General features: G+C 38.8%; 1 protein-coding gene and 1 long non-coding RNA gene across 16 annotated transcripts in view; one reads left to right on the forward strand and one right to left on the reverse strand.

The window, feature by feature from the left end:
- The window catches only part of LOC306656451, a 561410-nt gene that overhangs the window by 288717 nt on the left and 252248 nt on the right, over positions 1-20445 (reverse strand). The window lies entirely within an intron of this gene.
- BPTF (bromodomain PHD finger transcription factor) overlaps positions 1-20445 on the forward strand; it is a 134372-nt gene that overhangs the window by 17551 nt on the left and 96376 nt on the right. For all 15 annotated transcript variants that reach the window (XM_079131551.1, XM_079131556.1, XM_079131552.1 and 12 more), the window contains exon 2: positions 17294-18116. In XM_079131551.1, coding sequence (XP_078987677.1) covers positions 17294-18116 — 823 coding nt within the window. The remainder of the gene's footprint in view (positions 1-17293; positions 18117-20445) is intronic.

Below are 20445 nucleotides of genomic sequence, written 5' to 3' on the forward strand. Positions count from 1 at the left end.
GATTTGTTAGGATTCTTCTGCATAGGCAAATCATCTTGTGTGGGAGCTGGAGCTCATTTTATTTCTTCTTGTCTAATATGGATCACCCCCTTTATTGCACTGGCTAGGACTTTTAATATGTTGAACACGAGTGGTGAGGTGGATGCCTTTGTTTTGTTCCTGGTATTTGACTTAAAGCTTTCAATCTTTCACATTACTTAGATTTAGCTGTTGCTTTTCAGATTGAAGAAAGTTCCTGTTTAGTCTTTTTCTATTTTACTGAGAGTTATCAGTAATAGTTGCTGAATTTTGTTCAGTGCTCTTTTTGGCAGCTGTTGAAACGTTCGTGTGGTTTTTTTTTTGTTGTTTTTTTTTTCTTAGTCTGTTGATGTAGCAAATTATATAGATTTGTTTTGTTTTTAAATGTTGAACCAGCTTTGTATTCCACAAGTTAAATCCCACTTGATTGTGATGTATTATCCTTTAAATATATTGCTGAATTCTCACACATGGTGTTTTTAAAGTGTTTTTTTTTTTTTTTTCTTGTGGTGCCAGGGGATTGAACCCAGGGCCTTGTGCATGTGAGGCAGGTACTTTACCTACTGAGCTGTATCCCCAGTCCTGAAGTATGTTTGTGTTTGTGTTTATGAAAGATATTGGTCTGTAGTTTCCTTGTAATGTCTTCATCTGATTTTGGTATCAGAGTACTGCTGGTATCACAATGAGTTGGAAAGTTTGCTGCTTTTTCTGCTTTTGCAGATGATTGTGTCGAATTGGAATGACTCACTCTTTAACGGTTTGGTAGGATATACCAGTGAAGCCATCTGGGCTTGGAGTTTTCTTTGCTGGAAGGAAAATTTTCTTACTGTGAATTCAGTTTCTGATAGTTTATTGCAGTTATAAATTCCTTTTGAATGGACTTTGTTTTTCTCTCTTATGAAATTGGTTCCTTTTATTTGAGAGGTCCAGTTTATGAATATGCAGTTCATAATAAATTCCTTATTATTCTTTTAATATCTATATAATCTATAGTAATGTACTCTCTCATTGAAATTTGCGTTTTCTCTCTGGCCAAACCGTCAGAGGTTTATTGATTTAGTTGATCTCAAAAGAAGCAATTTTGGAGTTCAGTGATTTATTTTATTTTTTATATATAGTTCTGGTACCAGGGATTGAACTCAGAGGAGCTCAACCACTGAGCCACATCCCCAGCACTTTTTTAATTTTTTTAATTTTTTTTTTAGTTGTAGATGAACACAATACCTTTTTTTTTTTTTAAATTTTTTATTTGTTTTTATGTGGTGCTAAGGATCGAACCGAGTGCCTCACACATGCTAGGAAGTGCTCTACCACTGAGCCATAACCTCAGGCCCTCCCCAGCACTTTTTAAAAAATATATATATATATTTCTAAATTGTAGATGGACACAATACCTTTATTTTATTTATTCATTTTTATGTCATGCTGAGAATTGAAGCCAGTGCCTTACTTGCTAGGCAAGTGCTCTACCACTGAGCCACATCCCCAGTCCCAGTCCTTTTTATTTTTTGAGACAGAATCTTGCTAAGTTTATTGCATTGCTAAGTTGCTGCGTCTGGCCTTGATCTTGAGCCTTCTGCCTCAGCCTCCTGAGTCCCTGGGATCATAGGCATGAACTACCATGCCCAACTGTCTATATAGTTTCTTTTATTTTTTTGATTCCTGCTCTTTATTGTTTTCCTTCCACTTGCTTTGGGTTTAATAAACTTTTTTTTACTTCTAGTTTCTGAAAGCAGTTTGAATATTGATTTAAGACCTTTCTTTTCTAATATAAGCATTAATTACTATAAATGTCCCTCACACAGTGTTTTGGTTGTGTTTTGCAACTTCTGATATGTCTCACTAAAAGCTGAGGCTGGCCTTGGGTGTGTGGGCTTCCTGCCTAGCCTTCTGAACTGCTGGAGTTAAAGGTGTGTTCCGAGACACTGGGGTTGACCCGTGGATTTTTTTTTTTTTTTTTTTTTTTTTAATTGGGTACTGGGGATTGAACTCAGGGGATTCGACTAATGAGTCACATCCCTAGTCCTATTTTTTATTTTATTTAGAGACAGGGTCTCACTGAGTTGCTTAGTGCCTCGCTTTTGCTGAGGCTGGCTTTGAACTTGACAGCCTCCTGTTTTAGCTTCCCAAGCTGCTGGGATTACAGGCATATGTCACTGCACTTGGTAAGCCATGTTTTTTTTTTTTTTTTTTTTTTTTTTAATTAAAACATTTAAAAATTTTTACAGACTGCATTTTGATTCATTGTACACAAATGGGGTACAACTTTTCATTTCTATGGTTGTACACAATGTAGATTCACACCATTCTTGTAGTCATACATATACTTAGGGTAATACTGTCTGTCTCATTCTACTGTCTTTCCTTCCCCCACCCACTCCTGCCCCATTTCCTCTACACCATCCAAAGTTCCTTCAATCTCCTCTTCCCTCTCCTGTCACCCGCCGACTTGTTATGTATTGTCATCTACTTATCAGAGAAAACATTCGGCCTTTGATTTTTTGGGCTTGGCCTATTTCACTTAGCATGATATTTTCCAACTTCATCCATTTACCAGCAAATGCTGTAATTTTATTCTTCTTTATGACTGAGTAGTATTCCATTGTGTATATATACCACAGTTTCTTTATCCATTCATCAATTGAAGGGCATCTTGATTGGTTCCACAATCTAGCGATTGTGAATTGAGCAACTATGAACATTGATGTGACTGCATTATTGTAGTATACTGATTTTAAGTCCTTTGGGTAAACTGAGGAGTGGGATAGCTGGGTCAAATGGTGGGTCCATTCCAGGCTTTCTGAGGAATCTCCATATTGGTTTCCAGAGTGGCTGCACCAATTTGCAACTCTACCAGCAATGTGTGAGTGTGCCTCTTTCCCCACATCCACGCCAACACTTATTATTGCTTGTGTTCTTGATAATAGCCTTTCTGATTGGAGTTAGATGAAATCTTAGGGTGGTTTTAATTTGCATTTCTCTAATTACTAGGGAAGATGAGCAGTTTTTCATATATTTGTTGATCACCTGTATATCTTCTTCTGTGAAGTATCTACCCAACTCAACTCCTTAGCCTATTTATAGATTGGGTTCTTTGTATTTTTTTATTTATTTATTTATTTATTTTTTTATGTGGTGCTGAGGATCAAATCCAGTGCCTCACATGTTTGAGGCAGGTGCTCTACCACTGAGCTACAGCCCCGGTTCTTTGTATTTTTTGGTGTAAAGTTTTTAAGTTCTTTATAAACTTTGGAGATTAGTGTTCTGTCTGAAGTGCGTGTGTGGAAAAGATTTTCTCCCACTCTGTGTAGACTCTCTTTTCACATTATTGTTTCCTTTGCTGAGAAAAAGCTCTTTAGTTTGAATCTATCCCATTTATTGATTCTTGGTTTTTATTTCTTGTGCCATGAGGGTCTTATTAAGGAAGCCTGGTCCTAAGTCAACGTGATGGAGATTCGGGCCTACTTTTTCTTCTGTTTGGTGAAGGTCTCAGGACTGATTCCTAGGTCCTTGATCCATTGTGAGTTGAGTTTTGTACAGGTTGAGAGATAGGGGTTTAATTTCATTTTATTGCATATGGATTTCCAGTTTTGCCAGCACCATTTTCTCCATTGTATGCTTTTGGCACCTTTGTTTAATATGAGGTTACTGTACTTGGGTGTGTCTCCGTGTCTTCTATCCTGAACCATTGGTCTACCTGTCTATTTTGGTGCCAATACCATGCTGTTTTTGTTACTACTGCTCTACAGTAGAGTTTAAGGTCTGATATTGTGATTCATCTTGCATCATTCTTCCTCCCAAGATTGCTTTGAGCCATTTTTTTTTTTTTTTTTTTTTAATTACAATGGTACTTTATTTTAATAGGCGCAAGATTTTACACTTCAAAAAAAAAAAAAAAAACCACTAATAGATAACAGAAGTGGAATGCTTATTAAAGTCACAGTAGACATAATGTTCAGCTGAGAATTGCTTCAAGATACCAGAGAAGTCAGTATTTGCTGGAATACGCTGTGCGCTTTCTTACAGTTTGGGTTATAGAGGTCCCAGTTCTTTGTGGTCAGGGTTATGGTCATAAAACCAGTTTGAGCACAACTGTGCTTCAAACTAAATTTTCAATAGTTGTGACAGTCTGCACAAGATGTTGAGAAATGCCCCCCTGGAAAAAGGTTAAAGTTTGAAACCTTCCTTCTAGAATTTCCAGTAGCCAATATATTCTTACATCCCTGAAAACAGAGCAAAATGAAATTTAATAGATATTGCCATTTGTATCTGATGGAGGAGGTTTATATAAACTTGGTAAGTCTACATTTTGGGGAGTACAGGCAGCAAAATGTATTCAAGTTAGAATGTGGGGACTATTAGGACCAAATGAGAATACATTTCTTGACCAGTGTCAAAAATCCTCAACTTCATACAAAGTGGTTAATAGCCACCAGAACTAAACATAAAATTTTTTATTATTTGATGTTTCTCCGTACTGGTAACACTAAAGTCATTAAAAACTAAAGTGTATAATCCTCCTTGTAGAGGTAATACACAGGAATGAACTGACAACGGAAAGCTGCTAAACCTTTAAATGGGTCTACCCCTTTGTGTCTGCTCCCGATATTCCATCCCCCTCTTCCCTCCAAAATCCAGCTCAGGTTGTCCTAAAAGTGACCTGTTACAGAATATAAGCTGTTGGGGTCTAGCGTCTAGGACGGTGGATTTCTACTCTTGACTCTCCAATTTGGAAACCTCAGGTCCAGACTCCTTTAAAACCCTTCCTGATAAAACAATTTGTAATCCGTAGATTAAGACAATATAAGTTAAAAGTAGCCTAATATGTGAAAACTCCTTTTTGAACTTCCAAATAAAAGCCACAGGCTTCTTGGTGGCCAAAAACCTAAATCTGAATTATTCGTGTCTGGCATTGTGTAAACATATTTTTAAGTTCCTTCTGCTGGACTTCATTAACTACTTCTGAGCCATGGGTTTTTAAAGTGGAATAACTTTCAAATATTTTGGATTTCCCAGGTGTCCTTCTATTAATAGTTTAACAGAATAATTTAATTCCATTATGGTCAGAGAACTTAGTATGATTAATTAAAAAAAGAAATTGAAATTTGCTTTTTGGCCTGAAAGTTTGTTTGGGTGAATGTTCCATTTGCAATTGGAAAAAAGGTGTATTCTGTTGCTGTTGAAAAGTTTCCATAAATGTCATTGAGACCAAGTTGGTTGATAGTGTTAAGGTTTCTGAATCTGGACTGATTTGTAGTCTGCTTGTTCCGTTGGTTGCTGAGAGAGGTTGTTGAAGTCTGCAACTACCATTAGGGTTTTGTTCTTTCTCCTTGCAGTTTCATAGGTTTATGCTACATATATTTTGATGCTCTGTTCTAGGTGTATGAACATTTACAGTTGTTTTTTCCTCATGGTTATTTAATCCCTTTATCATTGTGAAATATCCTCTAGCCCTGATTTAAAATTCACTCTTCCTGCAATCCCAGTGACTGGGGAGGCAGAGACTGGAGGATTCCAAATTCAAGGCCAACCTGGGCAATTTAGCAAGACCTTGTCTCAAAATATAAGACTGTGGATGTAGCTCAGTAGTACAGTGCCCCTGGGTTTAATCTCCAGTACTACGAAAGAAAAAAAAAAAAAAAAGAAAAAAAGAAAAAAAAGCCATTCTTTCATTTCTTCATATCTCTTTTTTTGAGTTGGTGTATTTGGACCATTTACAATTAATATAATGGATATGGTTGGGTATAGATTTGCTAGTTTGTTACTTTGTTTTCTTTATATATTCCCTCACCCCCATTTCCCTTTTATGTCTATTTTTGGACTAATTGAATGTTTTTTCATGTTCACTTTTAATTTATTGGCTTTAATATCTCTTTTTTAGTGATTGCTCTCGGAATTTCAAAATATATACCTCATTACTTAGAGTTAGCATTTTACCACTTTAAATAAAATGTAAAAACATCACAACCATATAGGCCCCTTTTATCTACCCCCATGGTATACTTGTTATCTATCTATCTATCTACATTGAAAACCCTATAATCAGTGTTACAGTGTTTGCTTTCAACCATTATACGTACTTTAAAAAGTTTAAGAGGAGAAATAGTATTTTTTCCTTTTTTGCTTTGTTGTTGTTGTTGTTGTTCTGGGTTTTGAACCTAGGGCCATTGAACCACATCTTTAGCCATTTTTATTTTTTTAAATTTTGAGATGGGGTCTTGCTGCTGCTTAGGAGCTTGCTAAGTGACAGCCTGGTCTTGAACTTGCGGTCCTCTTGCCTCAGCCTCCTGAATCACTGGAATTACAAGGGTGCATCATTGCATCTGGCTCTTGTTTTGCTTTTTAATTTACCCAGCTCATCTACTCACCATCTCTTCTTTCTTTCTAAATTAAAAAAAAAAAAAAAAATTTTATAGTCGTAGATGGACAGAATCCCTTTATTTTGTTTATTTGTATGTGGTGCTGAGGATGGAACCCAGTGCCTCACATGTGCTAGGCAAGCGCTCTACCACTGAGCCTCAGCCCAGCCCTCTTTCTTCATTCTTGTAGTTTTAGTTTTCCCTCTGGTTGCATTTTCCTTCATCCTAAAGACTGTTTACCATTTTAGCATTTGCTTTTTTAAGGTAAATTTTCTAAGGTTTTCTTCATCTGAAATATCTTCATTTTGCTTTAATTGTCGAAGGATATTTTTGCTGGATATTGAATTCTAAGTTGACATTTCTCTAAGTACTTTAAAGACAGTGCTGCAGTTTAAGTCTCTGAGATGCTTAAAGTTAAGGCTGGTACAGTCACATATATGTTTTATAGGGAGGTTCATTACTTTTATATCCTCATTGTAGACTGTATTCTTTATCAGTACGAATCATTTGTAACAGTTTTTAAAGTTTGCTTTGAAGTAAATCTTTATAACTCGCTTCTTTTTTATTTTCTATAAGGTGACGTTTATCTGGGGATAGAATAGGCAGTTAAAAATGTGTGTTTGAGGGGCTGGGGAGATAGCTTAGCTGGTAGAGTGCACAAGGCCCTGAGTTTGATCCCCAGTACCGCAAAAAGAAAAAAATGAAATGTGTGTTTGAAATTTATAAGAGAGAGGTCTGGGTAGAGAAATGCACTTAGAAATCATTGATATTTTGATGGTTTTGAGTCATATGATACCTGGGGGAAAGTGAGGGCAGCTGGTTGGGAAGAACTGGCATGTGCCAGAGGGATGTGTGAATGAGATTGTCATGAGTGAGCAGTGGGAAGCTCAAGGACATGGTAGCTGGGTGTTGTGGCACATGTCTTTAATTCCAGTGGCTCAGGAGGCTGAGGCAGGAGGATCTCAAGTTCGAAGCCAGCCTCAGCAATTTAGTGAGGCCCTGAGCAACTCAGCCAGACTCTCTCTAAATAAATTTAAAAAGGGGGGGGGGGGGGGAGCAGGAATGTGGCTCAGTGGTTAAGTACCCTGGGTTCAATCCCTGGTACTAAAAAAAAAAAAAAAAAAAGGACATAGTAATCAGAGGTGACAGAGTTTTTAAAAGTAGGTGGTATGTTACCTTTATTTTATTTTTTTAAATTTTTATTTTACTTATTTTTTTTGCGGTGCTGGGGATGGAACCCAGGGCCTTGTGCTTGCAAGGCAAGCCCTCTACCGACTGAGCTATATCCCCAGCCCTATTTTATTTATTTATTTTATGTGGTGCTGAAGATAGAACCCAGTGCCTCACACGTGCTCTGCAAGCTGTCTACCACTGAACCATAACCCCAGCCCATGCCTTTAATTTAAAGCGGTTCTGTCACCTTCTCCTGGGAGGTTTCTTTGTGACAGTGACATTTTCTAATTGTCTAGGCCAGTGTCTTATCAAATGTCTGACTGTTGGGATTTGTCTGGTTGTTTTCTACATGCATAGATTTAGTTTACATACTTTTGGCAGCACATCTTATTAGGAGGCACACCATTGATTTGTCCCGTTAATGATGGTGATAAGTTTGATCACATGCTAAAGGTAGCATCAGCCAAATTTCTTCCTTTAAAGCTCCCTTCTCCCTTTTTGGTACTGGGGATGGAACCCAGGGGTACTTTACCATTGATGTACATCCCCAGCCCTTTTTAAATTTTGAGATAGGGTCTCACTAGTTTGGCAAGGCTATCCTCGAACTTATGATCCTCCTACCTCAACCTCCCAAGTTGCTGGGATTGGAATTACAGATGTGTGCCACCACACCTGATCAGGGTTTTTAACACTAGGGGAGGAAGGGCAGTGTGGTAGTAGCGTAAACTTAGAAGACAGGTTGGGTTTGTGTTTTAGCTATAACTTTATGGAACTGGCTGTTACCTTATACAAGGCATGTAGGCTCTATGAGCATCTTTGAGAGGAAGTAATAATAGTACCTACTTCATGGAGTTTATCTGAGGATAAAATGAGATAATGTATTTAAAAGTGCCCAGCATAATTCCTAGCATATAGAAGGCACTCTGTGAAAGCTAGCAGCTTTTGTATTATCACTGGTGTGAAAGGATAGGGAATGGGTGCAGATGGAATGTACTTGAAGAGAAAAGCACAGCCTTGTGAGTAAGTAACCTCATGCTGGATTGGGACACTATTCCAGATCAAAGGGTAAATTTAGCCTTGTTATTTTTGGCAAATTCATTTCCTTCTTCCTTCTGGAGATCTACCCAGGACCTCATGCGTGGTAAGGCACTCTACCACTGACCTACACTGCCAATCATTGTTTCATATATACGTGTATATATATATATATTATATATACGTATATATATATTAATTTTTTTAGTTGTAGATGGACGCAGTGTCTTTATTTTATTTATGTATTACTGAGAATCGAACCCAGTGCCCCATGTATACAAGGCAAGTGCTCTACCACTGAGTTACAACCCCAGCCCCCATATATTTTTATTTCTGAGTTTTTTTTTCCCTCTTCCTCCCCTCAGGCGTTAGGGACTTGAACCATGACCCGTGCGCATGCTAGGCGAGTGCTCTCCAATAGGAGTTATTTCTTCAGCTCCTCCATATATTTTTATTTAATTTTATTTTAACTTTTTGGTACTAGGGATTGAATTCAGGGGCACTTTGTCACTGAACTACATCCCCAGTCCTTTTTATTTTTTATCTTGAGAACAGGTCTTGCTGCGTTTCTGAGTTTAGCAGTGAATTTTCAGTCTTTGTGCCTTAACTTCCTGAGTCTCTGGGATTACACACATGCACCAAGATGCTCGACTGGTTTTGTAATATTTTAAACATTACTATTAAATTCATCCAGATTATTTTTGCTATGCCAATCATGGCTTATGTATATGTAATAGTAGATTAGAGAATTACATTTTATAAAATTTATGCTGTAAGTGAAATTCCCTCATCCCTCTACCAATACTGAGTTGTCCCTCTTTCTTTAAATACCAGTTAGAAATAGGGGAGCATATTATTTCCCCTTTAGAAACATACATCGTATTTAGAATTGTCTTAAGAAGTCTAGAAGTAAAAATATTCAGAGTTAAAAATAAAAATTTTAGGTGTTGACTCTGAAAAATCATCAGTGACTTCTGGCAGTTAATCCTGCATGACGTCATTCCTAGGTCTCCACCCTCTGCAAGCATTTTGTTCATGGGTGTCACTAGTTCAAAACATATTTTTAGTTCTACAGTACTAAAGTGACAATCTGTGTTCTAAAGAAGTTAACAAATGAGACCGGGGCACATGAGTGATTGTAGTATGTTGGAGGGCTGTACATCTTGGTCAGAGAAGCACAATGCCAGCCGGCATACAACAGCACAAGACCATGAACTCAGGGGCACTTGACCACTGAGCCCCAGCCCCAGCCCTATTTTTTGTATTTTATTTAGAGACAGGGTCTCACTGAGTTGCTTAGTGCCTTGCTTTTGCTGAGGATGGCTTTGAACTCATGATCCTTCTGCCTCCGCCTCGTGAGCTTCTGGGATTACAGGTGTGTGCCACCATTCCCGGCCATTTTTTCTTTTTAGACTGGGCCTTGCCAGTTGCTGAGGCTGGTCTCCAACTTTTGATACTCTTGCCTCAGTGGAGGTGACATTTGAGTGCAGCTTTGAAAACTGCCTCAAGTTTCTCAAAGCTTTAGCGATGTAAGGAAATATTTATTTAAAATGTATAGACAGGGTGGTTGTGGTGGCATACCCTGTAATCTCAGTGATTTGGGAGGCTGAGGCAGATGGATCACAAATTTGAGGCCAGCTTTAGCAACTTAGCGAGGTACTAAGCAATTTAGTGAGATCCCATTTCAAAATAAATAAATAAAAAGGACTGGGGTGATGTGATTCAGTGGTTAAACACCCCTGGGTTCAATTCCTGGTACAATATATCTATATATCTATATATGTGAACTTGTACACACACACACATACACAGTTTTTTTAGAGAAATTAATTAAACAAATACAGATTGTCACTACAGTGCTTATTTTAAATACTCAGGCATGTAGAAAACTCTGCAGCAGTCAACACATGGTGAGCCCTGTCATCCAGAGTTCAGAAGAGGGCACCCCGGTGAAAGACTTTTCTGTTACAAAATACAAAACTGCAGACAGTTTTGCCCCGCAAACTGCTAGGTCCTTTAAATTAAAGCATCTGTGCATAGCAACATAATTCCTCTCTAAGACCACCTGTTAGCTGCTCCAAAGTCCTTGCCATTCAGGCTAAGTTCATTCCCTCAACTGAATGTGCTGGAAATTCATTGACAGATTGTTGCTCTTTCATTCTTTCATGCAGACCACATTCTTTCCTTTTCTTTTTGTAGGCTTATTAATGTCTTTGATTAAACTTAAACTTCCTTTTACATCAGTCTTATTCTAATCATGCCTCCTGAGGCAACCTTTTCCTTCCCTTGCTTGAGTTTCCACGAAAGCCCTACTTTCTGCTTGGTATGGGGAATATCCAATTTCTTTAAAGAAGCAGTTTTCAAATTTGGCTGCACATCAGAATTATCTGGGGAGAAGGATGGAAATACAGTTTGCTAAGCTGCTCCTCCTGGGTTGTGTAAATTTTGGGTTGCATTCGGAGAATGCTTGAAGGATGACTTTACAGCCTCTGTACTTCAGACTTAGGATTGTTTTTAAGGCAGCTTCTCAAATTTTAATGAGTGCATGAATCACCTGAAGATTTTGAGAAATCAGATCCAATTAGTAGATCTGTGTGGGACCTGAAATTCTGAATCTGTCTCAACATCATTTCAAATAGAAAGGCTTGAAGGGAATTCCTGGAATTTCAGCTAACACATTGGTTTTTTTACACATCTGGATCTCAAGAGGGAATAAATTTTCTACGTCATAGGGAGTTTCTTCAAAGTGTGGTCCCCAGGGTTGGGGGTGTAGCTCAGAGGTAGAGTGCTTGCTTGCCTAGCATGGCCAAGGCCCTGGGTTCCATCCCCAGCACTTAAAAAAGAAAAGTGTGGTCCCCAGAACAGCAAAGTTAACATCACCTGAGAATTTTTAGAAATGCGGATTCTTAGACTCCTTCCTTCATCTGTTTTAATCAGTCAGCCCTCCAGTGATCCTGATGCACTCTAAAGTTTGAGGACCACTCTTCCTGGGTTTCTTACTATAGTCCTCTATTTCCTTACACAGAAGTCAAAACACATTGCTAACGTTTGCAAGTAATGTAAAAGGCACCATTTCTGTGTAATTGTGTGGACTAGCAGTTCAAAACTACTGATTCTTTCAGTGTTTAAGTAATTTACTATATGATGGCCACTTTTTAATTTAAACAAACAACATAAAACTCCCTGCCTTTAAGGAGATTATATTCTAGTGGTGATGTTAGCTACCAGTTCATATATGTATCCACCCACAAGCAGTAGAAAAACTGTTTACATGGTTTTAAATTGTTTCACCTTTTGTTTCAATGTTTTTAAGATTGATCCATGTTAATATAAGTAGCACTGGTGCTGGGGCGTGGCTCAGTGGCACATCACTTGCCTAGCAGGTGTGAGGCACTGGGGTCCATCCTCAGCACCCCATAACAGATCAAAAAAAGGCATTCTGTCTATCTACACCTACAAAAAATGAAAAGAAAAAAAATATAAGTAGCACTAAATCCCTCTGGACTGCTCAGTAGAATTCTGTCAGATTAATGTGCCACATTTTAACCATTTTCTTGCTGATGGACATTTTGATTGTTTTCAGTTTGATTTTTTTCCTTTGGTTTTAGAAATATCAAACGTTCTGCATATGCATGCATAAGGAGAGTTTCTTCAGAGGTGTTTTTCAAACTGTGGGCTGCAACAAGCTTTTTAAAAAATAGTGGAGGTGGAGTAGACTTATAAGGCATGTAGTGAGCCAGGCACGGTGTCACAGTCCTGTAATTCCAGCAATTCAGGAACCTGAGTCAGGAGGATCACAAATTCAAGGCCAACGTCAGCAACCTAGCAAAGCCCTAAGCAAAATAAAAATTAAAGAAGAACTGAGTATGTAGCCCAGTGTAAAGCACCTCTGGGTTCAATCCTCAGTACCCAAAAAAAAAAAAAAAGAAAAGAAAGAAACGGCATGTTGTAAGAATAGTGTTCTGTCTGGGTGTGGTGGCATACTTCTTTAATCTCAACTATTTGGGAGGCTGAGGCAGGAAGATTGCATGTTAGAAACCAACCTGGGCAATTTGCAAGACTCTGCAAAATTTTTAAAGGTACCTCAGAATGTAGCTCAACTGAAGAATACTTGCCTAGCAAGTGTAAAGTCCTTGGTTCAGTTCCCAGTAATGCAAAAATAAATAGTGTTTTGTAGAACTTTTGTTTTCAGGGGTATTTATACTGGATTAAGATGTGAACTATACTTCCTACTGTGGTCATGGGCAAACAAGTTTGCAGGCTCTTTTCTCAGGGTTATATATACAGCCTTATACCTGATTAGCTGAAGTTGTGTTACCAGTTTATAATGTAAACTGGTATTTACTGATGTTTCTGGTGTTCTCCATCCTTTCCAATAGTTTATTTGCTTTAACATTTTTGTTAAAGCAACAATGTTGCTTTAACATTTTTGTCCCTTGGTAAGTATTTCTTTGTTTGTTGTATTTTATTTTGCTGTTTCCTGCTAACTAGTGAGGTAGTGGTTTTTTGTTTTTGTTTTTGTTTTTTTTTTTGCCGTGCTGGGGATTCGAACCCAGGGCCTTGTGCTTGCAAGGTAGGTACTCTACCAACTGAGCTATCTCCCCAGCTCCCGCTTTTTTTTTTTTTTTTTAAATACTAGGTACATGTAATCACTGAGCCACATCCCCAGCCCCTATTTATTTTTTATTTTGAGACGGTATCACTAAGTTGCTTAGGGCCTCCCTAAGTTGCTGAGGCTGACTTTGAACTCAAATTTTTTTTAAACTAAGGAAAATTAATATAATTAGATTAGTGATAAAAACAGTAACATCTCTAACACTTATTTAAAAGTACTTCTGTGACTAGTCAAAATGACTTCACTTGCTAATTATTAGGAGTGGAGGGCGTTAAGTGGCTTAATTTTATGAGTTCTATAAGTCTGAACCTTTGAATTTGCTATAATCACCTTGTATTCATACAGGATCATCAAAAGTCACTACTGGGAGCATATTATTGATTTAAATATTAATACTCCTTTTTTTTTTTTTTCTCTTTCCATCCCTTTTTTATGGTCCTGGAGATCAAACTCGGGGCCTTGAGGGTGGTTGCATGCACTATACCACTGAGCTTATCTCCTGTACCTGAACGTTAATATTCTTACATATTTACATAGATACTTGCCCAGTATTTTCTTTTAAATTATTATAATAAAAACACATTCATGAGATATTTTTAAAAGTATAAAAGGGTTAAAAATTTAGTCTTTGTTCTTTTCCTGTCCCCCATTTCTCCCCAGAAACAAATACTTTTAAGTGATTCTGCTAGGCATGGTGGCACATACTGTTATCCCAGTGACTTGGGAGGTTGAGGCAGGAGGGTCACAAGTTCGAGAGTAGCATCAGTAACTTAGCGAGGCTCTAAGCAACTTAATGAGACCCTGTCTCAAAACAAAAGAATAAAAGGGACTGAGGATGTGACTGAATGGTAAAGTGCCTCTAGGTTGAATCCCCAGTCATCCCCCGCAAAAAAGATTCTTACGTGACCTCCTATCACTGTTCCCATCTTCTTTTCTTCCCTGCCCCTCTTTACTCAGATGACATCATTCTATTAATTTTCTGTAACTGGCTGTTTCCTCCACTTATCTTAGATTGTTTCATGGCTGCTCACCAGGACTGGGTCCTCTCCATGTGGTCCTGACCCACCCTCTGAGCAAGAGAATTGGGACTGGTTTGGGGGTGTCCTGTCCAAGTGGGCACAGGACACCACGGTTTCCAGTACAACAAGTTAAACTAGTAGCTGGGAATGGTGGTACACGTCTGTAATGCCAGCTACTTAGCCTTGAGAGTTTGAGGCCCTCCCTTGGCAATTTAGGGAGAACCTGTCTCAAGATAAAAATAAAAAGGGTTGGGGAATGTTGCTCAGTGGTAAAGTGCCCTGCCTTCAGTCGTCAGTACCAAAAAATAAAAATAGAAGATTAACATTTTGTTAATACTTTTCGACTGCTAGATTTGATTTCCTTATGTAGTTCATTAGAATTCATTTAACTACTGATGCATATTTAGGTTAAAAAGAAAAAGCCACAAAACTTTATCTTTTATGAACCATGTTGAATTTTTTTTTTTTAACTTTTTATTTATTATTTTGAGACAGGATCTTGCTAATTGCTAAGGGTCTCATAAATTGCTGAGGCTGGCCTCAAACTTGTCATCCTCCTGCCTTAGCCTCCCTAGTTGAAAGTATACACATCTATCACCATGGCCAATGTTATACATTAAATACCTATATGGATATATCTGCAGGATAAATTCCAAGAGGCAGAGTGGGTCAAAAGGAAGTTTTTTTTTTTTTTTTTTTTTGGGGTGCTGGAGATCGAACCCAGGGCCTTGTGCTTACAAGGCAAACACTCTACCGACTGAGCTATCTCCCCAGCCCCAGGAAGTGCTTTTAATAGATCTTTTGCCAGATAATCTTCTAAAAATTTGAACCCATTTATACTCTTCTAAAAATGTATTCACATTTAATTTAATACTGTGAGAAGTGCTTATACCATTCAGTATGTATACAAAAACTGCTTGATTGGAAGCTATTTTTCTGGTTTCCAGCTAGATAATATATTGTACAATTTATGGATGTCCTTTGGCTTTCTTTACCTTTAAAACCAACAGAAAACTGACTTCAGCTTCAAGGATTCTGACAGACATTGTACATGAATGACTGAGAGGGACACAGGGGCTGGCTCTGTAAGCAGTTTTGTCTCATGCTTTTTTCTTCTGTTCTCTACATTTGGGAGATTCATCTAGGCCCAGTCTTCCCTTCCTACTCCTTTTCTCAGTCATACTTATGTAGATGAGTCCCTGATGTTATTTCTCAAAGATTGTGAGACTGCCCAGCCTGACTTTTGTTGTTGTTATTTTGGGTTACCAGGGATTGAACCCAAGGATGCTTAACCACTGAGCCACATCCCCAGCCCCTTTTATTTTTTATTTTGGACAGTCTTGCTAAGTTGCTTAGGGCCTTGCTAAGCTGCTGAGGCCATCCTCAAACTTGTGATCCTCCTGCCTCAGCCTCCTGAGTCACTGGGATTACAGGTGTGTGTCACTGTGCCAGTCCTCACATTAACTAGCATGGTGATTCTATGATTTGATGGCTGTGTGACAAATGCATTTCTGTAGATGTAGTTGTCATTTTGCTAAGTTTGCCAAGATGGAAGCAGCTCCTTTTACACTATATATGGCTCACCAGCCAGTTCTGGTCCAGGGTGATCACAAAAAATAATGGGTACATTCTTGGAAAATCTGCTCTCCAGTGTAATGAATGTTGGGGTGCATTGTATGTATTTAAAGATTTTGACTTTTTATATCCTTTAGCATGCCTTTTTTTCTGTGGTACAATGTACCAACTTAATTTGCAGATAGTAAAAGAAACCTGGAGGTGAGGAGAGCGTGTTAAAAGAGAGTAGTTAAGAGGCAACCCAGAATTGTGGTTCATAAAACTTTATTGTACAAGAATGTATTTAATGTTAATTGAGGTCTTTAAAATTACTCCTGAAAATTAGGAATACATTTACTATTCCACAGAAGACATCAGAAAGTGTAATAACAAGTAACTTAGGAGGCTGAGGCAGGATGATCAAAAGTTTGAGGCCAGCATCAGCAACTTAGTGAGACCCTTGTCTTTAAAAAACAACAACAACCACGACCACCAACAGAAACAAACTGGAGATGTAGTTCAGTTGGAGATGTAGTTCAGTGATGGAGCACCCCTGGGTTCAGTAACCAGTGCTGCAAGATAAATAAGCAAATAATAAAACAATTTTAATAATACAGGCAGTTTAAGAATAACTTGTTACTTTCCACAACTTTTCACATTTGTAAAACAGGGCTGATTATAATACTTCACTTGGACTTGTTCAGAAGCTTACATAAAATATGTTTATGACTAAGCTCTCAGTGTTTATGTCGTGATACATTTATGTACCTACATATGTGTGGCTGGGCCTCACAGCTTCTAAACTGGGGACTAGGTGACTAAAAGTTAGCTGGTTCCTTAACTGCCCGTTTCCTAGGCAGGATACCTTTTCCTCCCAGTGTTGGAAGTCCTGTTCTCTCTTTCCTCCTTTTTGCTTTCCTTTCTGCCTCTGCCCTGAGGCTCTGCCTCACTTCGGGATTCCTGTCTGGAAGTACTTCTGGCAGTCTACCTGGTGACCTTGCTGTCAGGCTGAGGGGTGTTTCTGTGTTGTACTTGATGCTCTCTGAGCTCTCTTGTCCCCTGTGCCTGTCATCTTGTATGTAGATGTTTTTTCTCCTTTATGCTGTTGTATCTTTCACAAATAACAGTTCCTTTTGTTGTTATTGTTACCTATAAACTAGTTAATCCCTTCGGGTAACTGAGAGTGGGTTATAATAAAAATTATTTTGTCTGGTTTGGAATCTAGTGGGAATGTTAATCTAGATTTTCTATAGACTTAAGAATTAGAGCTAAAATTAGAACTTCTGGTATTCTTACTGTTGGTGGTGGGGATTGAACCCAGGACCTTGTGATACTAGGCAAGTTCTATAATACTGAGGTCCACCTCCAAACCCTGCTCTTGGTATTTTGAGAATTAGTGTCATAATAGAAGCATGCTTATCTATTTTTTGAGGTGTTTATGTTCAAAGAGGAAAAACTGGAGAGCCCTTAAGTTGTGCTAATGTACTAATTTATAATGGTACCATTTTTTTTATTTACAGGTAGGCGAAAACCAAGAGTACACCGGCCTCGTTCTCCAATCTTAGAAGAAAAAGACATCCCGCCCCTTGAATTTCCCAAGTCCTCTGAGGATTTAATGGTGCCTAATGAGCATATAATGAATGTTATTGCCATTTATGAGGTACTGCGGAACTTTGGCACTGTTCTAAGATTATCTCCTTTTCGCTTTGAGGACTTCTGTGCAGCTCTGGTGAGCCAAGAGCAGTGCACACTCATGGCAGAGATGCACGTTGTGCTTTTGAAAGCAGTTCTGCGTGAAGAAGACACTTCCAATACTACCTTTGGACCTGCTGACCTGAAAGATAGCGTCAATTCCACGCTGTATTTCATAGATGGGATGACGTGGCCGGAGGTGCTGCGTGTGTACTGTGAGAGTGATAAGGAGTACCATCATGTTCTTCCCTACCAAGAAGCCGAGGACTATCCCTACGGACCAGTAGAGAACAAAATCAAAGTTCTGCAGTTTTTAGTCGATCAGTTTCTTACGACAAATATTGCCCGTGAGGAGCTGATGTCTGAAGGGGTGATCCAGTATGATGACCATTGTAGGGTTTGTCACAAACTTGGGGATTTGCTTTGCTGCGAGACGTGTTCGGCGGTATACCATTTGGAATGTGTGAAGCCACCTCTTGAGGAGGTGCCAGAGGACGAATGGCAGTGTGAAGTCTGTGTAGCACACAAGGTGCCTGGTGTGACTGACTGTGTTGCTGAAATCCAAAAAAATAAACCATATATTCGACACGAACCTATTGGATATGACAGAAGCCGGAGGAAATACTGGTTCTTAAATCGAAGACTCATAATGTAAGTAAATCTGGTTCTAATGTTTATGTGTATTTACAATTAAACCATTTTCCTTCATCATTGATGCAGCAGAGCTATATGCTGATGTGGTCTAAACTTTTATCAATAGAGAATTGTAGTTCATTTGTAGTTGTAATGCATTCACACAGTTAAAAATTATTAAAAACAGTGTATAAAGTTACAAAATGCATACTGTTGGTTTAGAAGCCTAGGCTTGGAAATAGAATGTTCCTGGGTGGAATGCCACTGTGGGCCTTTCCTTGGGGCCTGTTGAGGTAATTGTACCTTAACATTGCCGCGAGGAGTTTTTTTGGCTCTCTTATCATTACCGTATCTGTGTTAAATGGAGCAGCACAAGCAAACCTCACTGTCTAAGGGAAGATCAGCTTTGCTGTTGTTGTAGTCTTCCAGGAGAGAGAATCCTAGTCTGGCCTCAAGGTTCTAAAGCTCTTTTGGGTATCATTGGGCAAGGTCGGGAAAACACTGGTGGGTTTTCTGCAGGGCATTTGGCAGGGTTGAGTAGTTTTGGCTTCTGAAGTCTGCAAAGCCTTCTTCCATTTCTCAGGAATAGATCAGATCTGAAAATCTGTGATGGAATGAAATGAATGTCAGAGTAGCGCATAGAGAACCTGAACTTCACCAACTGTGCTGTTGAGAAATATGAACTGTTCTGTTCTCCCTTTTTTTTTTTGGGCGGGGGGAGGGTGGGTATAGGGGATTGAACTCAGGGGCACTTGACCCTGAGCCACATCCCCAGCCCTATTTTGTATTTTCTTTATAGAGACAGAGTCTCACTGTGTTGCTTAGGTCCTTTCTTTTGCTGAGGCTGGCTTTGAACTTGTGATCCTCCTGCCTCAGCCTCCCGAGCTTCTGGGATCACAGGTGTGCGCCGCACTCGGCCCCATTCTGGTTCTTGATCTTTTTGTGGGTGACTGGTTTGGACTTAGCTGAAGGCTGCGGAATCTTCTGTGCCCCGTGTTCTGCTTGTGTGCATTGATGTGCCCTTTTGTGGGTTTGTGTTCATCCTGTGGCCGCTTGGTGGGCATTTTCCACCGGGCAGTCATGTCCTTGGTTCTGAGAGCTCTTCTGATGACTTCTTCCTCTCCTTTTCCCTGTTGTATTTGCCTTGAGCTATTATTTCATTGAATGTTAGACTTCTATTTTACTTTTCTGATTTTTTTTTTTAAGTCTTTCCAGTTTTTCTCTTTCTTTTTTTTTTTTTTCCTCTCCCCTCCTTGGAGTAGGTGTGTGTTGATCAATATTTCCAGATTTCCTTATGTTCCCCCAATCCTACTATTTAGTTTTTCTTTTCTGCTACCATGGTTTTCCATGTTTTTACGTTAATAGCTCTTTTGTTGTTAGTCTTCCTATTTAAGAAAAATAAGTCCAGTTTTTGTTTCATAGAGTATTTTCTCTTAACTTTCGTCAGGATGTTAATCATGGCCCTCCACCTTTGAATAATCCGTTTCTTCTAAATTGCTTCTATTATTGATTTGGTAGAGCTCTTTCATCCACAGATGTCTGTATATAAGGATAAAAAATAGATGTTTTCTGTTCCTGATTAACATTGTGCAACTGTACAGCTAATTGGGGAAGCTCTGAACAAGTGGGTAGGACTTAACAATTTTTGTTTTGGCCACAGGATGACTTTCCTAGTTCCTTTTGTTGGTGAATCCCTGGTGTCCGTATCTTTAGCCTCTTTCTCTGGAGCTGGTTGGTGACCCAGAGAGCCTTTTCTAGTGTGCTCATTGGAGCAGACAGGTGTGCCTGGTGGCATTCTGGTAGTTGAGGGGTGAAAGCAGGTTGCTTTATGGTGCCTGTACACTTTTTGTCACACTTAAAGCCCAATTTTCTAACCAGTACCTTTGTTCATCTGAGCCTAGTGTCTCCTGGTCCAGAGAAACCATTTTTTTTTTTTTTTAAATACTTGTTCTATTTAGTTATACATGATAGCAGAATGAATTTAAATCCATTGTACACAAATGGAGTATGACTTTTCATTTCCCTCTGGTTGTACATGATGTAGAGTCACACCATTTGTGTAATCATATGTGTTCATAGGGTAATGATGTTTGTCTCAGTCCAACATCTTTCCCACTCCCTGCCCATTCCCCTCCCCTCATTCCCCTCTGCACAATCCAAAGTTCCTCCATCCCCCCCCCCCCCCCTTATGTGTCAGCATCCACTTACCAGAGAAAACATTTGATCTTTTGTTTTTTGGGATTGGCTTATCTCACTTAGCATGATATTCTCCAACTCTATCTATTTACCTGCAAATGCCATAATTTTGTTCTTAAGGCTGAATAATATTCCATTTTGTTTATATACC

This window comes from Sciurus vulgaris (assembly GCF_902686455.1).
Source record: "Sciurus vulgaris genome assembly, chromosome: 3".
Taxonomy (NCBI): domain Eukaryota; kingdom Metazoa; phylum Chordata; class Mammalia; order Rodentia; family Sciuridae; genus Sciurus; species Sciurus vulgaris.